The sequence below is a fragment of the Aspergillus fijiensis genome (genome assembly GCF_003184825.1).
Source record: "Aspergillus fijiensis CBS 313.89 unplaced genomic scaffold BO72scaffold_3, whole genome shotgun sequence".
Classification (NCBI taxonomy): Eukaryota; Fungi; Ascomycota; class Eurotiomycetes; order Eurotiales; family Aspergillaceae; genus Aspergillus; species Aspergillus fijiensis.
The window spans coordinates 63,654-79,582 of NW_024468979.1; the positions used below are offsets into that span (position 1 = coordinate 63,654).

At 55.1% G+C, this 15,929-nt stretch overlaps 6 protein-coding genes across 6 annotated transcripts; 3 read left to right on the top strand and 3 right to left on the bottom strand.

Annotated features, from left to right (window-relative positions):
• Positions 1–936: 936 nt before the first annotated feature.
• On the bottom strand, positions 937–2,224 carry BO72DRAFT_367902 (uncharacterized protein; the record flags this gene model as incomplete). Its single annotated transcript, XM_040940861.1, has 2 exons — positions 937–1,447; positions 1,515–2,224. 2 exons carry the CDS (start codon positions 2,222–2,224, stop codon positions 937–939), a joined length of 1,221 nt encoding a protein of 406 aa, XP_040805950.1.
• A 375-nt stretch (positions 2,225–2,599) lies between these two features.
• Positions 2,600–3,861, bottom strand: BO72DRAFT_368031 (glycoside hydrolase 5 family protein; the record flags this gene model as incomplete). Its single annotated transcript, XM_040940866.1, has 3 exons — positions 2,600–2,904; positions 2,970–3,098; positions 3,162–3,861. 3 exons carry the CDS (start codon positions 3,859–3,861, stop codon positions 2,600–2,602), a joined length of 1,134 nt encoding a protein of 377 aa, XP_040805951.1.
• A 781-nt stretch (positions 3,862–4,642) lies between these two features.
• On the bottom strand, positions 4,643–5,901 carry BO72DRAFT_464840 (uncharacterized protein; the record flags this gene model as incomplete). The annotated part of the gene is made up of 3 exons (XM_040946661.1): positions 4,643–5,377; positions 5,424–5,656; positions 5,688–5,901. The coding sequence occupies 3 exons, from the start codon at positions 5,899–5,901 to the stop codon at positions 4,643–4,645; spliced, it is 1,182 nt and encodes a 393-aa protein (XP_040805952.1).
• Positions 5,902–9,746: 3,845 nt separating this feature from the next.
• On the top strand, positions 9,747–11,651 carry BO72DRAFT_137007 (sugar porter family MFS transporter). The gene is made up of 3 exons (XM_040939138.1): positions 9,747–10,841; positions 10,894–11,164; positions 11,223–11,651. The coding sequence occupies exons 1-3, from the start codon at positions 9,858–9,860 to the stop codon at positions 11,615–11,617; spliced, it is 1,650 nt and encodes a 549-aa protein (XP_040805953.1). The 5' UTR covers positions 9,747–9,857; the 3' UTR covers positions 11,618–11,651.
• Positions 11,652–12,261: 610 nt separating this feature from the next.
• On the top strand, positions 12,262–13,609 carry BO72DRAFT_482650 (oxidoreductase). Its single transcript, XM_040947738.1, has 3 exons — positions 12,262–12,926; positions 13,027–13,373; positions 13,432–13,609. The coding sequence occupies exons 1-3, from the start codon at positions 12,464–12,466 to the stop codon at positions 13,477–13,479; spliced, it is 858 nt and encodes a 285-aa protein (XP_040805954.1). The 5' UTR covers positions 12,262–12,463; the 3' UTR covers positions 13,480–13,609.
• Positions 13,610–13,936: 327 nt separating this feature from the next.
• On the top strand, positions 13,937–15,737 carry BO72DRAFT_474197 (FAD/NAD(P)-binding domain-containing protein; the record flags this gene model as incomplete). Its single annotated transcript, XM_040947244.1, has 9 exons — positions 13,937–14,227; positions 14,301–14,344; positions 14,395–14,600; positions 14,652–14,921; positions 14,989–15,121; positions 15,173–15,190; positions 15,246–15,382; positions 15,446–15,574; positions 15,624–15,737. The coding sequence occupies exons 1-9, from the start codon at positions 13,968–13,970 to the stop codon at positions 15,735–15,737; spliced, it is 1,311 nt and encodes a 436-aa protein (XP_040805955.1). The 5' UTR covers positions 13,937–13,967.
• Between the last annotated feature and the right edge of the window lie 192 nt (positions 15,738–15,929).

Genomic DNA, 15,929 nt, shown 5'->3' on the forward strand with positions numbered 1-15,929 from the left:
TGAGATGAGATGGTTAGTTGTAAAGACAACCGGGGCAAATCCGGTAGACGCGCATTTCGAGTGACGGGGTACTAACGTCGTGCGACCTCACCGATTATAAGCGTGAGATCGTAAGTTCTCTCCAGCCCATGAACTGAGCCGTTGGTCAACCTTGGCGACAGTGAATTTGCGAGATTGTGACGAGTAAGATGAATCCCCGCAATCAGGACGGATGTAACACCGAGAGAGGGTGTGTGAGACGAGCCGATAAGAAGATGCGGGGAAGCCCAATCGGTCACTGTGTTGGCTTGTGAGAGGTGCGCCACAGTCATCACACTAACCTACTTCAGCGTCGCTTATCTTCCTTCCAAGTTCCAAGTTACTTCTCATAACCGTCAAAGCAGGCAATGTCTAAGGCGGGCTTCTGGAAGGCTGAATCCCTCCGTCGCACGGCTGGCGCTGCCCAATCCACGTCCCCTGGTGGCCTGCCAACCCGCCAGTCCGGTCTAGCATGTTGTTGCGCATCTTATCTGTTCCTAGCACTCCCCTCCAGGGTCCAGGTACCCCTGATCCAGTGGCTAGCCTTTTAAAAAGCCACTTGACCGGTCCGACGACCGGGCCGGGTAACATATCTGGCATTCTGGAAAGTCTTGACTCGAGAACGCTCACGAGATCCAACGTTAAGCGAGATGACATACTTCTTGGCTGGCTCGCTTGGAGTCAACAACGGCAAATCGCGAGCCTCGGTTAGATCAGATCAGTTGAGAGTCTGAGAAACTCGGCCAATGCACAGTGGATGATGGTAGGCGGTCGCTCAGAAAAACCAAGAACCACAGCAAGCAAATATCAATTCATCAATGGTCATTAGTATTAAATTGTATCACTGCTCCAAACGACGCACAAACCAAAAGTACCAAATAGGGTATCGTCGACAAAAGGCAATCATGCTCGTTATGGTTAGGAATCTCTCCCCCACCCACCAATGTGATCCCAAGACACCATAACCACGCGACGTTGGCTCCCTTCCGTCCCCAGCTGGCGTAGAAGATCCATCTCGTTTGCAGTCAGCATCTTCCCATTCCTCCGTCGCTCCCACGCCGCCTGCGTGACGATGGGCGCCAGCTCCTTCGCGATGGCAGCCTCGTCCCGATGACACGCATAGACCGTCTGCGACCCCCGGACGCGGGAGAAGTACCAGACCGCGCGAACGACGTCGTAGCGATGCTCGAGGAACCAAATGACTGGCCAGGTAATGATCCAGAGCTGCAGGATGATGCAGAACCAGTAGGCGAAGGAGTTGTTGCGCAGCTCGTTGATCCAGTGCGGCGAGTAGATCGTCAGCTTCTTATTGGTGAGGGTGATGGAGATATCGATATTGCCGTGATAGTTGAGGTTGCGGAGGTGGGAGATAAGGAGGGAGCGGAGGGTGGCGACGTCGAAGCCGACAATGCTCCTCGTGAAGCGAAACCTTAACATTCATATTAGTACGAGGCTCAACCACCCTATTTTGGGGGGGGGGGAGGAGGGAAACATACGACTTGACCGGCCCGGGGTCCAGACAGAACCGGTCACACCAGCCCATCAACCCAGGTTCCTCGCCTTCTTCGCCAACCAGACCCACAATCTCCCCCTCCGACGCATCCTCCACATGACCTCCGCCAGATCGACGGGTGTGACCGGCCCAGGTCGCCGACCGGGAGCGACCGCCGCGATACGCCTCCTGCCCGTCCCCATCGCGCACCACACTGCACACCCGCCAGCCGTCGCGATCCTCTTCCTCGTTTGGAGCCGCGTCGACCTCGTCCTCGTAATCGGGCACCGCGTCATAGTCGCGGACCATGTACTTGTAGAGATCGATCTTGAAGTCAAAGTCGACGACCGTCTCGTTCCGCGTGCTCTTGTTGTTGGTGTTGTTGCTGTTGTTGCTGTCGGTGGTATCGTGGGAGTCCTCGCGGGTCTCGGTGTGGGAGCCGCGGACGGTCAGATACGGTCGCGGAGGGGTCCGGGCTTGGCGCACGATCAACGCGTGGAGGGCGGACGGGTCTTCGCTGAGGATGGAGTCCAGCATGACGCTGCGGTTGTCCCCGGCATCGGAGGTGGTTCGAGCGAAGCTGGGTCTGGCGATAGGAGGAGGGGGAGCAGGGTTGGTTGGAGAAGTCGTCGAAGGTTGCGGTGGTTGAGGGGTGACTGGACCAGCGGCGATGGTTTCTTCGTACGACGGGGGTGGAGCGGTCGGGTGGCCCATTGTCTGGGAGAGTAGGCACAGACGAGAGATTAACTGGGTATTGCGGAGGGTATAGGTATAGATAGCATATTAAGTGTGGTTGTTGCAGAGAGGACACATAATCCAGAGTTATGTTATACAGAAAAGTGATGGGTTGTAAGCCTTGGGGAAACGAGGCGGAGCTGTTGTGGCGGTTCGGCCTTGGCACTTCCCGCCCTATAAATAAACTACGATACCCCAAGGCACCTCCAGGCACCTCCAGGCACCCCACAAAAAGATGATGCCCCGAAACAGCAAACGCGATAATCATTGACCACAATTGTATTTGTTCTCTCCACCGCAATCATCTGCTAACCCTATACTAAGGCTACTTGTTCCTTCCACCACGCCAACAGTCTACTTCGACTGCGCATTGATGGCCGCCACATGATCCGTCACCAGGCACGTGAAGTCGCTGGTGTTGTAGTAGAAGGTGTTCCCATCGTTCGGGGACTGGCCCCAGCTGAACGTGGTGCCATACTGCCAGTACAAATCGCCGGAGATGCCCGTCGCGTTGCCGGCCGTCTGCTGCCAGGGGCTCTCGACGGCGCAGTGGTTGGAGGTCACTCCGTACTCTTCCAGCAGGCACGGCTTGCCCACCGCCTTGCAGGCGGCCGCGTGGGCCGTGATCCAGCCGTTGCCCCAGTCGTAGGAGGTGCCCCCTTGCCAACAATGTTAGTTTCATTGACTTCTTATACGTCGTACGGAAACCTTGGGAAGAACATACAGCTATCGGGGTACAGATGCAGAGTACCGAAGTCGATGGTCGAGATGCCCAGGTTCTTGGTGAAGTTCAATCCCTCGCCGTAGGTGTAGGGGTAGCTGCCGTCGGAGTCGACGTCGAGACCGAAGCCCTCTGTGTTAATGAAGATTGTTTAGCTTCTGCTGGGGAGAAGTGGTCTGATCCGGGTCAACCTACCATCGCCAATCGTGACCAGGTGCTTGGAGTCCAGCGACTTGATATACTTGGACGTGTCCGAGATCCAGTTGTACAGGACCGAGGTATCGCAGCCCTGGCAGCGGGGCTCGTTGGCCAGCTCCCAGGCGAAGATGGCGGCGGAGCTGCTGTACCGCGAGACGACCGCCTTGATGTAGTTCTTGTAGGCGGCCTGGATGGCGGTGTTGGTGTAGAAGTCCGTCTGGGCGGCGGCGCCGTAGGCCGTGACGTAGGCCTGCATGCCGCCGTAGTCGGTCCACTCGTTGACGAAGTTGATGATCAGCTTGACGCCGTACTTCTCGGCCGAGGTCACCACGTAGTCGAGGCGCTGGAGCCCGTCCGCGCCCGTGTTGATGGTCGAGGTGCCGTTCGCGTGCAGCTGGTACCACACCGTCCCGTCGGTGGGCTTGGTGTTGACGTCGTTGAACCCCCAGACCCGCAGGATCTTGAGGTCGGATGCCGCCAGCTGGCTCATGACGAGGTCCACGTCGTCGTTGTTGGTCAGGAACCCGATCCAGTACGAGTTGGTGCCGGCGAAGTAGCCCGTCTTGCCGTCAATCGTGAAGTGCAGCCCCGAGGTGCTAGGGAAGGCGGTGGTGGCTGCGTTGTGGTTCGGCGTCCGGGGAAGAGCCGTCGCCAGCGCCAGGCTGGCGAGGCTGAGGAGCATGTGGGAAAGCTTCATCTTGGTTGTGTGGTGGTGTCGAGTCGCCTGGCTCTGAATCTCATGCTTCCTGCGCCAACCTGCCTCTTCTTATAGAACCCTGATCCGGGATCTTTGCAATCGGACCATCCTCCGTTTCTAAAATGAGAAGCTCCTTGAGGATTGAGGGGAGTCTGTTTCGTATAGGGAAGGAAATCCACTGTATATCCGCTTATAGAACGGAGAGACGGTGATCGTCAGGGCCGTTAATCAATTCGGCTCTGCTGGCGTTTTGTCCGTGCTGATTTGGGAATGGCGGATCGGCTGGTGTTTCAGATGACGTGAGTGGTGGAGGGTCTGTTCCACTTCGGCCGCGACAAGTCATCGCTTGATTTAGCCACATTCTAGCTGACCGTGGGCATGCAATTATGCATGGGTTCTGGGGTAAACGATTGAGTTGTTTAGTGGTTGCGGGGTTGAGGGGCAGAGTCATCTGCCTGGACGGTCGGGCCGTATGCCGTGCAGGAAATGCTTTCTACATAGTACTCTCACAGCAAGATCACACCATAACGAAGTGCAACAATCATATGCCTCAAGGGGTAGCAGTGGGTCTTCCACGTCAAACTTGAAACCGATCTTGGCAGGGTGGACATTTGTTCCAGACGCTACCCGCGTTTGCGCAGCGACAGACCTATACAAGAGCAAGACTTAAGACATGGCCTAGTAGCCGCTTCGAATATGAAGTTGTATAGTTTCAGTCTGGATCAAGGCTGGTGCCTATTCATGAAAGCAGCCAAGAACATCGACTCGGTATTCAGTCACATCATAGACTAGCGTCTTCACTTGACTCCGCCTCAGTCACCAAATGAGCCCTGTCAAAGGATGCACGCTGGACGACACTACACCTGTCACTAGTCGACTTCCGCTCGAAGCGATCCCGAATGAACCCCAGCCACTCAGGAGAACTCGCCGTCAAGACACCGGTATGGTCCATGTCCGCATAGACGCTCATGTGAACCTCATTGCCCGATAGACAACTCGCGTTGAAGGAGCGGGCGTTAATCTGCGGTAGGACAACGGTGTCATTCAGACCCTGAGCGATGAGCATCGGTGTATCCGATGTACCTCCATTGGCAGGGGCCATTGCGTTCTGCCACGCTTGAATAGGGACATTGTTCACGAGTGCGCTCGTGTTTCTAATCATTTCTGACGGTCTCAGACGGTACCCTAGCGACATGATGCTATAGTAGCATGCCTGCACGAGCTCAGCGATGTCGACGCGCTGGAGGAAGGTGTCGCAGAAGAAGGAGAGGTCGATCCTGGGGATGACGCGCTTGAGCGCGAGGGGCAGCCAAAGGGCTTCGTAGGTGATATCATAGCTCGCATACTTGCTGGCTGTCAGAACGGTTTCAGCCGTGAGCACTGTCATATCGTAGATCCTGCTGACGGGTGCTAGAGCCACGGTGCCCAGGTATTCTCCCGCGCCGTGGGCTTGGACCAGCTCACTCTCCGACGGCTTCCACACGGCCCCGCCTCCCTGGCTGCGACCCACGCTCAACTTTTCCGAGGTGAAGGTGTGGGGTAGAAGCCTTGCGTGCGGCGACAATGGCGTAGTAAAGGTCGCTGGCGTGGGCAGGGAACGAGAGGTACTTATGGAGGGTGGCATTATCTCCGAGACCCGCGTACCCGTTCTCAATCAGGAGGCTCCAGCTGTAGTAGTCGTAGAGATCGGCGGTGGTGGTGATGGTGGTGGTGGGAGGACAGCCGGCGAAGACACCAATGATGCAGTGGGCATAGGCGACCACGGGGAACTTCGCATCGGGTCGGAACGAAATATCTGGCATCCCGATGAATCCGGTGGCGGGAACGAGGCTGCCGTTCAAGGTCCCGTGTAGTATATTGGAAGCGGTAGGCGGTCGTTCCGGTGATCACGTTGAGTGTGTTCGGTTCGATGGCTTCGAACGTCAGCAGATCACCTGCAGCAGAACCGGTAAAGTTGCTTGCGGTGCTGTAGAAGCCGAAATCGAAGCCCGTGCCGAGCATCTCAATATCGGCGGCCAATCCGGCTTGGAAGTAAGTCATCCTAGCTGAGTCATTGTTGTTGTCGACATATTGAGGTTTACAGTAGATGTTCTGGCCAGAGAGCTGCAAGCAAGGCCGATAAAAATGGTGGCATGTAGCATTGGAAAAGACAGGCTATTTGCGGAGTAAAACGAAGTCATTGCCAATACATGAACGTAAAAAATCAGAGAGACTAGAAGACTTCACACCTAAACTGCCCAACACGGAAGAGATATCTATCCCCCCTTTGAGAATGAGGAGTAAGCTTTTTTACCCCGGAGCGCGCGGGCAGCGACCCGCTAGCGCTAGGCTGTATTTGGGCATGATGCTGCGAGGGTGGGTCTGTCTGGTACTGTACTCACATGAGACGCTCTATGTATAGTTTGTGATGCTTCATGGAGAAGAGCGGCCTCAACTGGTCCATCTCAAAGAACCAACTATCATGTGTGATATCCATGTCTTGTGTGTAGTTAGATCAAGATCAGAAATTGCAAGTTCCATCCTAATGTTGCATCGTTGAACCGGTGCTTGTGTTCAATGGGTACATATGACCTTTGGCTATCCGACAATCATGCGGTCAGACGGTTCGAGGTGCAACCTACGTTCAACGCCGCTCGTATCTATCATATAGGCCCTACTCGAGAACTGCGATAGTTGGTACTCCCTTTAGCGAAAACACGGGAAGAAATTCGAAGCGCCTGCCAGCTCACTGACAAGCACACACATGAAGGCCTTATATCGAAGTTCTCAAGGACGAGTATGGTGTGCACGTGACACCTGAGAATCTTTGCAAGATTCGAATACGCCATGTAGTAGGCCTTCCACCAGTAAGATGAAAGAGATCACCTGGCCAGTGACCTCGGAAAATCCCCTTTTTTTTCGAGCTGGAAGTAGGGTGCACCGAAGATAACGGCCTCGAACCTTCGATCTAGTTCTCAGTCCAAACTGCCAGGTTTCCACGTGCTTCTGTCAAAAAGCCAGTGGATTCGGGAGACATCCGAAGCAAGTGTATCAAGGTAATAGGTGACGCACGGAGGAGAATCACATGGTCCCCCAGTGTGGCTTGAGAGAAACCCGCAATCCCATCAAGAATCATGTCACTGTGTTAGAAATCAAGGTTTCGTGCCCATCCAAGCAAATTAACTGCCTAGATTCACATGGGCTGTGCGGGCTCTGCCGAAGTGTCGTCACTACCAAAGAACTCGGAGATAGTTCACTCTTTCGGTAGTGTCTCCGACCAACACTATCGGTAATTGTGATCGTGAGATGATCGGGAGACCGTTGCTTTTGACAGATCGGGCCTCAGAGAAACAATCTCGTCGTGCTGGGCCTGCGTTCGGCAAGTTTCATAGCGTTGGCGCCGTGGGTTGAGACCGGGCGCCCTTCGGATCTCGGAAAAAGATTACTGAGGCGTTGAGCGGACTGGCGCGATGTGGGGAATGACTTTTCCCGGGGCTGCCATTCGGGTGCTATGGTGTCCCGTAGTTCGCATGGGGTAAGGAGTACAGTGCGGAGGGCTAATGAACAATCGGCGAATAGGATCGATGGTTTACAAAAGATTTTTATGAAGTTGAGTGACTCTCCAGACCGGATGATATCCTATGGCAATCCCGAAGCAGGCCGTTATGGTACGATCGTACGGCCGAGTTATCTCAAACCTTGTATACCTTTGGCTTGAGGCTAAGCAAGATGCCTGCTTCCGGCCGTGCCATTTCCAGCCTTTGACCTGGTGGCAATGGCTTCAACTTCAATGGTTTGGTTCTTACAGCAATTGTCCGATCCATGATCTCGAACCCATCGCTACCGGCAGTCGGCGGTCTGATGGGGAGTCCAGCTTCCAGAAGCCGAACAAGAATTTGATTGAATTTCGATTAGATTTGATCCGAGACACCTGTCTAGGAAAGTTCCACGGCAACTGGTGAGTAAGCGGTCTAATACGTCATCCGGAATTCCAGGCTAAGCGAGCACGTGAGCGCGCAGCAGCCCTTGCCCTACTTGAGGATGACAATTTACCCGGCTGAAGGGGGTTTCTGCAAGAGGGACTCGGGACTCAGGGGATTGCCTCTAGATGATCAGTGGAACCGGCAAACAATAGTCAGGAACCATCTTCAACTTCTATCCCACAGGGGGAAGCGATGGGGGATCCTTAACGTGGTACAAGATTATCTGCTACTTCTCAATTACACAGTACGTAGAGGTAGACGGAGACGGAGACGAATAGACCATGTGGACAGTGCATGGGAATAGCGTCATACATTAATGGGCGGCCTGAGCAAGCCATTGTCGTCATTGTGCGAGAAAGGATCAGAACCCTGGCCAGAGGAGTTTAGGCGAGGTTCGCACCAAGGCAGCCACGAAGCTTGGTGGAGGATTCCAGAGCCAACCGGTCGAGTCCATTGACGCCACCAATCAGTTTCGGCTCGGTCGGGATGGCAGTCAGCTGGACGCTGGCAGCAGTTCTCGCAGTGATGGCGATTCTCGTCATGCCGACCATCGGGGCCGAAACGCTTCTCTCGGTCGGCTTAGCGAGCATGTCAGTACCAGATGTCGGTTGGTCATTGTAGACGAGGACCAACTGGTTGAAGGGGCGTGAAAGCAATTGACGCTGTCGGGAATAGCTTCGTGTACCTAGTAGATACAACAGCTGCAGTAACATATCAAATTCCCCATGTTTTGTGCGTGAATTCTCCGCTGGTTTGCAGGTGGTCATAACTGACGTTTTAACCTCCGCATTTCCCCTCTTTTTCCCCTCCTTTTAGCACAGTGCAGGAAGTGGAAGTGCCTGGGATAATGGGATTGAAGACTCACCGGTCAACGGATATGGTATCGCACTCCCCTCAATTTCTCCAGGCCCTCCAGGCCCTCCAGACTCGATGGTCACTCCAGTCACTCCAGGATATCCGACCCTTTCCGGGCCACGCGCGGTCATTTGCTTGCCGAACTCTGGAGTTGTGGGTGAGTGCCCCGAAGAGGCATAGTGGTAGTGGGGCATCTCCACATTGGGCAAGAATGCCTTTTTGTTCACGGCTCATCCATCGCCAGGCTTTCCCCGTCTGGAGCGCCGCTGATGCCCGTCTCAAATCCTGCCAATTCCTTGTTCTTCGTTCTTCTCTTCTTCTCTGCTGTCTTGGCTGATGCACGAGTCTCACACACCCCTGTCGGTCACCATCAGCTCACTGTAAACCAAACCAGTCTTTCCCCGGATATCGAAAATGGCACCAGACTAATCCATTTCTGTACGACAGCAGCATCTCTTTCTTCCCTCGTGGAAACCAGAATCCAGAAACCGATGTCATCGATCTGGGGAATCCATGGATGGCTTCTTGACACACGCCTCCCGTGCCATGCAGGCGGGTGGCGTCGAACCCCTTCCAATCTCTAGTAGTCTAATAGAGAATAATTTACCCCCCCGTGTGCCGATGCCGTCAGCCAACGAGATCCGTCACCTGCTCTTCTAACTGTCCCGAAAGAGGCCCGTGGAACCCGATAGTACTGCAACTCCCCCTGGTACTCCGGTCGTTCCCCAGTATTCCGTCACTTCTGACTGGCCTGTCGGTTTCGGCCGGCCTTCTACGGTATACCTAGGGCCATTGAGAAAGTCGTCAGCCCTGGTCTCATTCTCCTTCCCCCCCGGCAGCTGCTGATGTCGGCTCCCCACATGTCGGCTCTCTGCCCAGGCGTGGATCTGTTTTCCCCCGATGGAAAATTTCACCTCCCTCTTTCGTACAGAGCAAAGGCATAAAAGGCTGCTCATTCCCCCCCGGAGAATGAGATCTTTCTGAATCAGGCATCTGCATCCTTCTTCCTTACTCCCAAACAAATCATATATCTCCTAAAAGGGTGATTAAGTTCAACCCTTCTCTACTTTCACGGGTTCGACATCTCCCTATCGTCCGCTCCTTTGGGCTCGATCTCACTGATCATTACTCTCTTGGACAAAATCAAAACAATCCCCGCAGCCTTCACCCTTCTCCACCATGGGTGTTGAATCCTCTGCCAGCCATGGGGAGCACATCACTCCTGCTGTCGCTCCCCAGCAACAATCCAGCCAAGAAACGCTTGGCTACGACAAGCCGATGGAGATGGGCGTGGACACCCCCGTTCCTCGTGTCACGCTGCGCTCCTTCGTCCTGACCATGTTCGTCTCCATGGGAGGTCTTCTTTTCGGTTATGATACCGGTCAGATCGCCGGCTTCGAGCAGGAGGATGATTACCTCCGCCGGTACGGTATGCAGAAGGCGGATGGCACCTGGTATCTCAGCAATGTCCGCTCCGGTCTGTTGACCAGTCTGTTGTCTATCGGTACCTTGATCGGTGCCCTGGTTGCTGCCCCTATCGCCAACCGCATTGGTCGCAAGTGGTCGATCACCGTCTGGTGTGTCATCCTTATCATCGGTCTCATTGTGCAGATCACGGCTCCCTCGGGCAACTGGGTCCAGATGGTCATGGGCCGTTGGACCACTGGTCTGGGTGTCGGAGGTTGCTCCCTCCTGGTGCCCATGTACCAGGGTGAGAGTGCGCCCCGCCACATCCGTGGTGCCATGATCAGTTGTTACCAGCTGTTTGTCACTCTGGGTATCTTCCTGGCCTACCTGATCAACCTGGGAACGCATAACCTCGAGGGCACCGCTCAGTGGCGCATTACCCTGGGTATCACCTTCGTGTTTGCTCTCGCCCTCGGTGCTGGTATGGTCTTCTTCCCCGAATCTCCTCGCTTTGCCTACCGTCACGGCCGTATCGATGAGGCTCGTAACACCATGTCCAAGCTCTATGGTGTTCCCGAGAATCACCGTGTCATTATCAACGAACTGGATGAGATCCGGGCTCAGCTCGAGGCCGAGAACGTCAGCCAGAAGTGGCACGAGTTCATCACTGCCCCCCGCATGTTCTACCGTATCGTCCTGGGTATGGTTCTGCAGGCGCTCCAGCAGCTGACCGGTGCCAACTACTTCTTCTACTATGTAAGCTCATCTTGATCTTTCTCATATGGACCGTCTTGCTAACATTGAACAGGGTACTACTATCTTCAAGGGGGCTGGTATCTCCGACAGCTTCATCACCCAGGTGATTCTCGGCGCCGTCAACTTCGGAACCACCTTTGGTGGCTTGTACATTGTTGAGAACTTCGGTCGCCGCAAGTCTTTGATGGTGGGTGCTGGATTCATGTTCGTGTGCTTCATGATCTTCGCTTCCATTGGCCACTTCATGCTTGATGTGCAAACCCCCGAGAACACCCCCGATGTTGGCAAGGGTATGATTGTTGTGACTTGTTTCTTCATTGCTGGTAAGTCCCGGATGACCTTTCTTTGGCAACGTTGTCATCATGCTAATTATTCTCCCAGCGTACGCTATGACCTGGGGACCCATGGTCTGGGCCATCGTTGCCGAGCTCTACCCCGGCAAGTACCGTGCCCAGGGTATGGCGCTGGCCACCGCCTCCAACTGGCTCTGGAACTTCCTGATCGGTTTCTTCACTCCCTTCATCACCGGTGCCATCGACTTCGCCTACGGCTACGTCTTCGCGGGATGTCTGCTGGTCGCTGTCTTCGTGATCTACTTCTTTGTCATCGAGGGCAAGGGCCGCACCCTGGAGGAGCTGGACTGGATGTACGTCAACAAGGTCAAGCCCTGGAAGAGCAGCAGCTTCGAGATGCCGACTCTCCACTCGGCCGAGTACTTCCAGGAGGAGGAGCGTCACCGCAAGGAGTCCCGCTCCTACCACGCGGAGAATGCTTAAGAAGTTGGCAGCGTGGGAAACCGACGAAAAGTTATACCCCAGGGGATTGGAGTTTGATTGGATGTGTTCATGATGTTTTTTTCACATACAGTTCATATGTGGTGGTGTGCATTTGCTCGCATGATATACCAGGCTTGGCCATGTACATTAGATTTGCATAGTTCATACACTTGCTACATTTTTTCAATCTTTGAAATGACTTTGGTATGTAGTGTCTCATGCCTAACTCATGCCTTGTGTAACTTGTTTCCATCGAGAATTCACCGTGATGGCCTTGCCACTGGGGTATGATGTCATAGTGTAACAGACATTACATTACCGCCTACACCGCCACACTAACCACCGCCACCAATGGGTCTATGTTATCTTATCGAATACACTGGACAGACCCACAGGGTGCAAGCTACCAGTAGCCTTGATGAGTACTACAGAATGCGTAGGTCCACAGTATCACTTCTATGACTCCATCCAGGCTGCAGACAGCAGCCATAGCTAACCGGCGCCATCGATCTCAGCCGTTCATGCAGCTGACAGTTTTAACAGACCTCACGTAAGTACTCAGTAGATGAGACTAACACTGTAACCTAATTCACGAAATAGCCAACCACCGCACCGCAATCCCTCCATCTAGCCCCTACAGACCCAACACTAGCGCCCCAACCCTTGCCGCCTCGTGTCAACCACCCGCGATCCTTACATCCATCCACCTCAACTCCGACCAACCCATCAGCATAAGCATATTAAACCAGCCATCTCCCACTCCCACCACATCAGGATTAAAATCCGCCTACCAAACCCACCCTCCGACCCTTATCTCCCAGTCCAACACCTCCCTCCCCCACCAAAATGATGCCCCCAACCCAAGACCAAGAAGAACCGCGCCCAACCGTCCTCATAACCGGCTGCAGCGCGCAAGGCATCGGCTCCGCGCTGGCCCAAACCTTCCACGCGCGGGGGTTCCACGTCTTCGCCACGGCGCGCTCCCTGCCCAAAATGGCCCACCTCGCCGACCTGCCCCACGTGACCCTCCTGGAGCTGGACGTGACCTGCGCCGCGCAGATCGCGCGGGCGGTCGCCGCCGTGCGCGCCCACACGTCAGGAAGGCTGGACTACCTGGTCAACAACTCGGGCTTGCCGCTGGTGCGGCCCGCGCTGGAGACGTCGCTGGCCGAGGCGCAGGCGCTCTTCGACGTCAACTTCTGGGGCGCGGTGCGCGTGACGCAGGCGTTCAGCGAGATGGTGGTTGCCGCTAGGGGGTGTGTGGTCAATATCGCGAGTCTGGGGGGGAATATGCCTGTTGTTTGGAATGGTGAGTTTCTGACCCCGGGAGTTGGGGGGGGGGGGTAAGGGATGGGGTTAGGTAACTATCGTGTGTGTGAGCTAATATGTTGGGATGTGTGGCTGGGCAGCGTTTTACGCCGCCTCCAAAGCCGCTCTGAAATCCTACGGTGAGACGCTCCGGTTGGAGCTGGCGCCGTTCGGGGTTCGGGTCGTCACGGTCATGTCCGGCGTGGTGCGCACGCAGATCTTTGATAAGCATCCAGACCTGCAGTTTCCGGGGTCGATGTATGAGCCGGCTACGGATGGGGTGCGCAGGATGGCGGCGGGGGAGTCGGTCCAGGATCCCATGGCGCCGGAGGAGTATGCGCGGAGGGTGGTGGAGGATTTGCTGGGTGGGAAGTCCGGGTTGGTGTGGCGCGGGAAGATGGCGTCCATTGGGTGGTTTTTGACGACGTGGATGCCGACTTGGATTTTGGTGAGTTTTTCTTTTGTCCTTTGGCCTTCTTTGGGGCGGGGGCAGGCTGACTGTTTAGGATCGGATGGGGACGGCGGGGATGGGGCTGGAGGAGTTGAAGAGATAAGTATTCGATGGATGTGGATAGTAGGTGGTATATTGCAGGTTCCTCTGGCTCAGACTCAGAAATGATTCTCACTGTTGCCGAGTTGTAAATTAGCTAGATGATATATGAACAATCCACACTCAGCTACCGGGGGAAGTCCATGGTCTCGGAAAATTAGCACTCGCGGGGAGGTAGACACAGGGCTATACGCGGCCTCCTCCGCAGAACACCACTTGCAACCATAGCCAACCCACATAAAACCCAGCCAGATACCACTCCCCAGTCCTACAACACCGTATGATCAAGCAACAACAACCAGCCCACCCCTTGTAGCCCATCACATGCCCCCCAAACCCATCAACCCATCATCCGAGTGACAACCCTCCAACGCTTGTCCCACCAAGCCTGATATAATAACCCGAAGAAGCCCCATCACTGGATTTCCCCCTGAAACCTTCTCTCCCCTCCCCAACCTTAACCTGAATCGAACACACCAACCGAAAGCAACAATGCCCACCCAAACCCCGCCCAAGCTACGGGTCGCCATCATCGGCGCCGGTCCCGCGGGCCTCGCCGCCGCGATTGAGTTCGCCAAGTTGTCGTTCGTGGAGGCTCGGATCTACGAACAGGCGCGGCAGCTCCGCGAGATGGGGGCGGGAATCAGCCTCCACCATAACACCTGGCGGATGCTAGATGCGCTGGGGGTGTATGAGAATTTGGACGAGAGGGATCTCTTTCGGCCCGCGGACGGGCATTTGGTGCAGCATCGGTGAGTTTTTATCTGGATGGACTTTGAGGGGTGCGGCGTTAGGTGGAAGTAATAGCTGATGCGTGGAGGGTAGGAATGGGAGGACGGGAGAGTTGTTGCTTTCCACTGGGCAGGAGGGTGAGTTCCATCCATTCTAGATAGATTGGGTTTGGGCTGAAGGTTGATAGAAACGCCCGCCCGGTACCACCAAGCAAGAACCCTGCGCACAGTGCTGCAGAAGGCGCTTCTGCGGAGTGTCGATCGGTCACGACTGAGATTGTCGAGTCGGTTGATCGAGACCGTCGAGATGTCTACCGGGGCACTGAGTCTGCGGTTTGAAGATGGCCATGAGGACGAGGTGGACCTTCTGGTCGGCGCGGACGGGATTCGATCGGTGAGCATCCCCCTCTTTCCACGAATAGTCATCAACAAGGCTCATATGTAGACCGTCCGCCGATTCGCATACCCGGACTACCGGCTAAGGTACACGGGCACCACCGCCTACCGGGCCCTCGCCGACGCGAGCGACATCCTTAGCATCCCCGGCTTCCCTGATGCGAACACCTTCTGGCACGGTCCGCACAACCGGCTCTTCACGTGCAATCTCCGGAACAACGTGTACGAGATCGCGGCGCGGGTGCGGCTCACGGAGGATGCTGCGCCGGTTAGCTGGGGGCAGGATGCTTCGGTGGAGGACTTTGGCGAGCGGTTCAAGGTTGGTGAGACCGTGGCTTATGCGGTCATCGTTCATCTAGAGCTGATTTGGCCTGATTGGCGATCAGAACTTCTCCCCGATGCTCCAACGGGCGATAGCCAAGATCAGGGTGGTGAAGAAGTATGCGCTCTTCAATGGACCGCGGTTGCCCCGGATGGTTTCGCATGGGTCGATCGCGTTGATCGGGGACGCGTCGCATCGTAGGTTAGTAGCACAACGTGGTGACTTGTACTGACAGTATGAATAATTAGCCTTAGCTGGTGAATTCGGTACGGGTTGAGCATTGGTTTTCCAGATCCGGTGGTGTGAAGCTGACCGTCACAGGAACAGGAGCTGGCTGCGCCTTTGAGGACGTCTACGTGCTCAGCCGTGCGATACGGTGGGCGCACGACCGCGGCCATTATCTAAGTGAAGGGCTGGACCTGTTTGATCAGGTCCGAACGCCGCATTATCATGCGATGGTGAGATGAATTGGCGCTGCAGACTACCCCTTACCTCTTACTTGATAACCTAACCGGGAATAGTACGATATCCTGGACGGATTCGCTCGGTCGAGTGTGTCGCGCAAGAAGATCACCAGCTTCGACGACGCTGCCAACCAGATTATGGAAGACGAGTGGAGTGATGGGATCCGTTGGCTGTATCACTATCAGGTCCGTTTCGGGGTTGATGGTATGCACAACTACTGACCAGCATTTGCAGGTGGAAGACGTCTGGCATAGCGCCTGGAGGGCAGAAGATGCTCGTCGCAGTGTGCCTGATGGTGACGATCATGAAGAAAAAGCGAACGGGGCTGAAAGTACTTCTCATCTCTAAGCGAGTGGGCAGCCATATACTATATACTCACTGTAAACCATGAGGTGTAAAGAATGAATGCACTGTAACAGGACAGTATGCGATGTAAACATTATCTCCGAACCTTGGCAACTTATAGCCGAGCCAATTCCGATAGGGCGGTGTGGCATTCTGCCCACTCCCCCGCCCACTCCCATTCCATCCACAAAGGGA

Coding starts and splice junctions, on each gene's coding strand:
- BO72DRAFT_137007 (XM_040939138.1), top strand. CDS start 9,858: ATGGGTGTTGAATCCTCTGCCAGCCATGGGGAGCACATCACTCCTGCT. Junction 10,842..10,893: donor CCAACTACTTCTTCTACTAT/GTAAGCTCATCT, acceptor AACATTGAACAG/GGTACTACTATCTTCAAGGG. Junction 11,165..11,222: donor GACTTGTTTCTTCATTGCTG/GTAAGTCCCGGA, acceptor TTATTCTCCCAG/CGTACGCTATGACCTGGGGA.
- BO72DRAFT_482650 (XM_040947738.1), top strand. CDS start 12,464: ATGATGCCCCCAACCCAAGACCAAGAAGAACCGCGCCCAACCGTCCTC. Junction 12,927..13,026: donor TATGCCTGTTGTTTGGAATG/GTGAGTTTCTGA, acceptor GTGGCTGGGCAG/CGTTTTACGCCGCCTCCAAA. Junction 13,374..13,431: donor GGATGCCGACTTGGATTTTG/GTGAGTTTTTCT, acceptor CTGACTGTTTAG/GATCGGATGGGGACGGCGGG.